This window comes from Colobus angolensis, unplaced genomic scaffold (assembly GCF_000951035.1).
Source record: "Colobus angolensis palliatus isolate OR3802 unplaced genomic scaffold, Cang.pa_1.0 Scaffold220, whole genome shotgun sequence".
In the NCBI taxonomy this organism is placed as follows: Eukaryota; Metazoa; Chordata; class Mammalia; order Primates; family Cercopithecidae; genus Colobus; species Colobus angolensis.
The window spans coordinates 5,659,583-5,665,156 of record NW_012115378.1 but is presented as its reverse complement, the minus strand read 5'-3'; the positions used below and the strand labels follow the sequence as shown (position 1 = coordinate 5,665,156).

At 41.5% G+C, this 5,574-nt stretch overlaps 1 protein-coding gene across 2 annotated transcripts in view; it reads right to left on the bottom strand.

The window, feature by feature from the left end:
• Positions 1-5,574, bottom strand: part of GAREM (GRB2 associated, regulator of MAPK1) — a 196,860-nt gene that overhangs the window by 15,661 nt on the left and 175,625 nt on the right. For both annotated transcript variants that reach the window (XM_011943719.1, XM_011943720.1), the window contains exon 4: positions 2,941-4,113. In XM_011943719.1, coding sequence (XP_011799109.1) covers positions 2,941-4,113 — 1,173 coding nt within the window. The remainder of the gene's footprint in view (positions 1-2,940; positions 4,114-5,574) is intronic.

Sequence of the window (5,574 nt, the reverse complement as noted above, 5' to 3'; positions counted from 1 at the left end):
CTCCGCCTCAAAAAAAAAAAAAAAAAAAGACACAAACAGAAAAGGGTTGACAAGCAGAGCCCAGAGGATGCCAGAGCTGCAGCCCAAGTGGGGAGGAAGACACCCTTTCTTTGGCTCCTTTCCATTGCCCTGGCACCTTCTATTCCTAAGGACCTGGTGAGAGTTGTCACCTTCCCAGCTAATATCTAGCTGGTGAACTTTCAAGTGAAGCCAACATCTTTAATTACTGGGTAGGACAGTTGGCTGGACACATGGCACATCTCTCTCCCAAGACTCACTCCACCGGAACTATCCAAAGAACTTTTACTTAATTCTGTGGGAGCACTTAAATTTATGCCCCATTAAAGTTCCCTTTTGAAAATTACAAGCTGAAGCCACATCTAACAACTATGATGTTCTCTGAATCCCACGCACGTCCTAAAAATGGAAAATTCATTTCATGGTCACAGAACCAATAAAAAACATGACTTCATTTGAAATGCCTAAATTTTTTTTAAAAAACCAAATTAAATGATTTCAGGTGTTTATAAAAAAATCATTAGGTTTACAGCATTCTACAAACACTGGACACGCTCTGAAAAGATTCTCTTACGTCATAAGAAATTACAGCTTAGACTGGAGGCCAATATTTTTTTTTTTTCTGTGAGATTTGCTTTTAGTTTCAAATTTAGCATTTCTTTTTTAGTACCAAGGTCAGAGTTGGACCTCTTAATATTTATGTTCTTACTCATCTTTCATTAGCCACAGAAAAAACAAGTGATGCTAGTTTCCTACCTCCAGACTTGGTTACATAAATGACCCTGGGTGTGACCATCTCGGATGAGTCTGTAAGTCAGTCAACAAACATGGGTCCCCACTGTGTGCCAGGTAGGACCCAAGTTCAATAGGAAAAGCTCATACAGTCATGTTTCTATTGAAGGTCAGAGTCCCAACCTTCAAGTAACACGAAATACATAGCTGAATTAAGACATCCCTCAAGTTCCAGGAGAACTTGTTTGGAGGGCTGCCCCCTTACTTTTTACCTGGCTTTTGATGAACATTCTTGGGGAACCGCTGACATAAACACAAGGGCCAAGGACCCCAGCTCTACCATTAAGTTCCCTAAACAGTCCATGACATTTAGTGAATACAGGGATCTCTGGGCTTGTGCCTGATGGTCCCTACAGGATCCTGTAAGGAGCAAGGGCAAGTCCAGATCTGTAGCTGCTGGGGAGCTCTCACGCCCTGCAACAAAAGGCCAGAGGTGGGTCCTCTCTCAGGAAAGCTTTGCAGCAATGAGGGCTCTTTATGGACAGCTAAGCATGGAGCCTGGCACAAACTGCTGCCTGACACCCAGGGCTGTCCATGCCCTGGTGCCAGCCTCTCAGCCACCACTGCACATCCCTATTCGACTGCCCCACAGAACTCCTTGTTTTCCCTCTTACATGCTTAAAGCTGCCCCAGCTTCCAGCTCATTGCTCATGCTGCTCTGTCCGGAATGTCCTTCTTTCTCATTTCTCTTCCAATTCAGGTACATTTTCTAAACGCATTTAAAATGTCATAATCTCCACAGAGGCTCCTCTCATTCATCCCCCGACTAGAAGTTCCTCTGTCTCCTCTGAATTCCCCATACATTATCTCTCTCTCATTTTCCTATTGTTTATCACCTTTTAACTTGTGTAACAGTCATTTCTTTTCATCTGTTACTTTCCCTGTCAAACTGAGAAGTATGAGGGGCTAGAGTCCAGGTTTTCTTGATGACTGTCTTTCTAGCATCTAGCCTAGTAATTCCATAGTTTTAAAAAACCGGGTTCTGCACAGCCCCAGGGTTCTAGAAAGGTATCCTAAGATCACCTGGTAGGGGCAGAGAGTGGGCAGGGACCCAAGGAAGACCGCTTCCCCACAATCTGTGCTTTGGTCAGATAGGTTTTGATTTGAACTCTTCTATATATTGGGATTCATGTAATTCTTTTAAAAAGGATTCTTCTAGAGATAGAAAAAAGGAAGCCACTGTAATAGATATTGTCAAATAAATTAATAGAATTACACTTAATACCTGTAGCCCTTTCTCCCTCAGGGATAACGAAATTCAATGATTAAAAATGAATAGCAAAGGTTCAGAGTGGCTGTCAATCGAAGAACATGGTCAAAATAGAGGGCCCTTTCTCTTGTTCTAAACAGAACTGTACCAAAATTTTAGTTTTACATTAAAATCAAGCTCTGAATGAGTTATGTTTAAGGTGTTAAATAGAACTGCCCTGGCACCTGGTTCTGGGGGGTGTGTGTGTGTGTATACATTAGCACATCCACTATGCTTTGATCTCAAAGTAACTTCAGGGGTATAGGAGAGAGTTGTAAGTGAGGCTGCTGCCTCTTGATTTTCCTCTGCTTCCCCTCCCACCACCAAATAAATTTACTCCTCCTTCAGTCTTCCCCATCATAGTAAATGACAATAATAACCATTCTGTTGCCCAGGTTAAAAATCTAGGCGTTTTCTTCGATTGCTCTCTTTCCTTCATGCCCAACATCCAACTCACAAGTAAATATTGTTGGGTTTACCTATGAAACAGTCTGAAGCAGTCGTCTCTCTCTGCCAGCCACTACCAGCTGCCACGGTTTAGGGCCTCACCACCTCACACCTACATTACTGCAGTCGCCTCTTCTCTGCCTCCCACCTTCCACTCTCTCCTCCCTATAATCCATTCTCCGGGCAGCAGCAAAAGTCAGGTTTAAAACTCTCCTGTTAAAAACTCTCCAAGAGGTTCTCATCAGACATAGAGTAAAACTCTAATTTCTAACTGGTCAAAATAATCAAGCTAGCATATATATCTCACTCCAAACTAAACAAATTTGCTCACTCTGATAATCTTCAGTTGGGGAGTTTTAAGAAAATAAAGTAGTGGATGACTGAGCAGAGAGACAGAAAGATTGGCACCTCATTCAAAAACAGAAATGACTTACGGCTTCAGATTTGGGAGGCACTGGAGGTGGAGGTAGGGAAGTATCTGAAGATTTCATTGCTGCTCCCAGAGTCCCAGGGATGGGAAGAGGAGAAGTTGCACATTTAGATCGGACAGAACCTCTAAACTGATCACATCTGCTCTTCTCGCTCAGGGAGGGAGTGAGCGGCTGATGGCTGGGCTTGCCTTCCTCCAGCCACAGCTCTTCATAGGGAAGTTCTGACTTTCCCGGGATGCCTGCTGATTCTTCACTAGCTTCTGGGAAAAGGTAGTCGCTCCCACTATCTCCAGCGTCCTGGTAGGGCAGGATGTCATGAGGAAAGGGGGCCCAATCTCCCCCCAGGTCCCTGCAACCATGAAGGTTCACCTCGCTGTTGCCATGGAGATTGTTGCCATACACACAGACCGAGAGTCGGTGGAAGGACTGAGTGAGCTCATCGCGGGCGTAGCTGAGGGAGTTGGGCACGTGGTTGTGGCCAGAGCACCGGCCCTTCTTGGGGCTCTTGCAGTCCTCATTCCAGTCGGTTTTCACATCACGGACAGCCCGTGAATACTCATCGATGTCGAACTGTTCTTGGCAGATACCTAGCCAGTGATGGACCAGGGTTTCGGGCCATCCCTCTCCCTTCACCAGGTGTTCTGGGAGGCTGAACTTGGGGACAGTCAAGTGCAAAGGAAAGTGCATGGGGAGGATCTTGTTGTTCCGCAGCACACAGCAAACCACCACCGTCTTGGTCTGGATGTTCACAAACTTATAGCGGTGCCCCTCACGGATGAAGTGGAGGTCGTATGGGTTTCTCGGTGGAGGGCTTGGCACAGTCACATTCACAGGAAGCCTGGTTTTCTCCACAATGTTGCGGATGGTGTGTTCGCCCTCTTGCATCTGAAGTTCCAGGGGACTTCGGGTGCTAAATCTGCCCTTGCACTGGAATGGAAGGCTAATGCTTTCGTTGGTCCGGTGATTCATGCAAATGAGGCATGGCATTTTGCCTTTTCCCAGCTTGCTGATGGAATTGAGCTTCCCAATCTTTTTGAAGATTGTGTTGAGTCGTGACTTTTCCTTGAACGTCTTTGCATAAAGGATTTCTGCTTGCCCCATTAGAGTGAGTTCATCCCCAGTACACAGGGTGATGTTGTAAACTTCAGTGTCTTCATTGCATTCACCTGAAGCAACCTACAATACAATAAATCACATTTTAGGATCATTTCCTTTGATCTACTCATGCAAAGAAGAACTTCCTATTAAGACACACACAAATACATACACAGAGAAAAATGCTGTGCTTTTCTTTAATACTAAATTTAGACACTTGGTTTTTTTTTTTTTTTTATACTTATGTGGTTAACAATAACTACTCTTTGTTCAAGATGATATTAGTCTAGAATTTTATAAACATCTCTTTTCTCTATATATGCAGAGTAGTCTATCATATGGATACTAACAGGGACATTGTAATTTTTTTTTCTTTTTTAGTTATAAATGTTTTCATGAATGCTGATGTAGAAAATTCCTTGTTTTTTATTGTTTAAATTTTAATTTTTTACTTTTTAAAATTTTACTAAATTTTTAAAATTTGAAATTGAGACAAAGAACTTAAAAATGTGGTATTTCTCCATTTAAAAAAAATTATACATCCATTATTTAATTGGAAGAAATGTTTAAAAATACAAATATAAAAATGAAGAACTTCTATGCTATCTTATCACTAAAGATAATCTGTCAAATATAAATAGAAAAAAGAAATAGAATTGATTCATCTATCTCAGAGACACAAACAGATACATATGTACACAATTCTGTTATCTGAGTTTCTAACTGTATCCATTTCCCCAGGGCATATACTTCATCAATAGTAATACTAACCTAATGTATTCCATTTTGTATGAATGTGCATTATTTGACTAGCTCCTTACTCTAAAATAAAAATATAGATGGATTTTTTCCAATGTCTAGCAATTATAAATAGTACTGCAATGAACTTTTTTACAGCTCAATTATTTCCTTAGGATAAAGTACCAGAAAAACTGCAGGGACAAAAGCTATGCATATATTTGTTTTTTGGTTTTGTTTTGTTTTTCAAGACAAGATCTTGCTTGCCCAGGCTGGAGTGCAGTGGCATGATCATAGCTCACTACAGCCTTGACCTCCCAAGCTTAAGGAATCCTACCACCTCAGCCTCCCGAGTAGCTGAGACTAAGGGGTGAGCCACCACCCTTGGCTAATATGCATATATTTGAAAGATCTAATATGCACTGCCCACTGTGTTTTCATCAACATTATACTTATTTATACTTTTATCACTTTATGAAATTATGTCTCCCTATACTCACACTGAAGTTTATTTCATGTTTACCAGTATGACAGGTAAAGCATCCATGCTGAATTTATTTTTTTATTTTAAATAAATTTATTGGTGTATTCATTTTTCAGTATTTATCTAACTATTTAGATCTCTGATTACTTTTTATGTAAATGAAAATGTCATTTATGCTATGTATTCTTCCATTTGTTGTTTGAATGGCAATATTTTTTTTTTTTTTTTGAGACGGAGTCTCGCTCTGTCGCCCAGGCTGGAGTGCAGTGGCCGGATCTCAGCTCACTGCAAGCTCCGCCTCCCAGGTACGCCATTCTCCT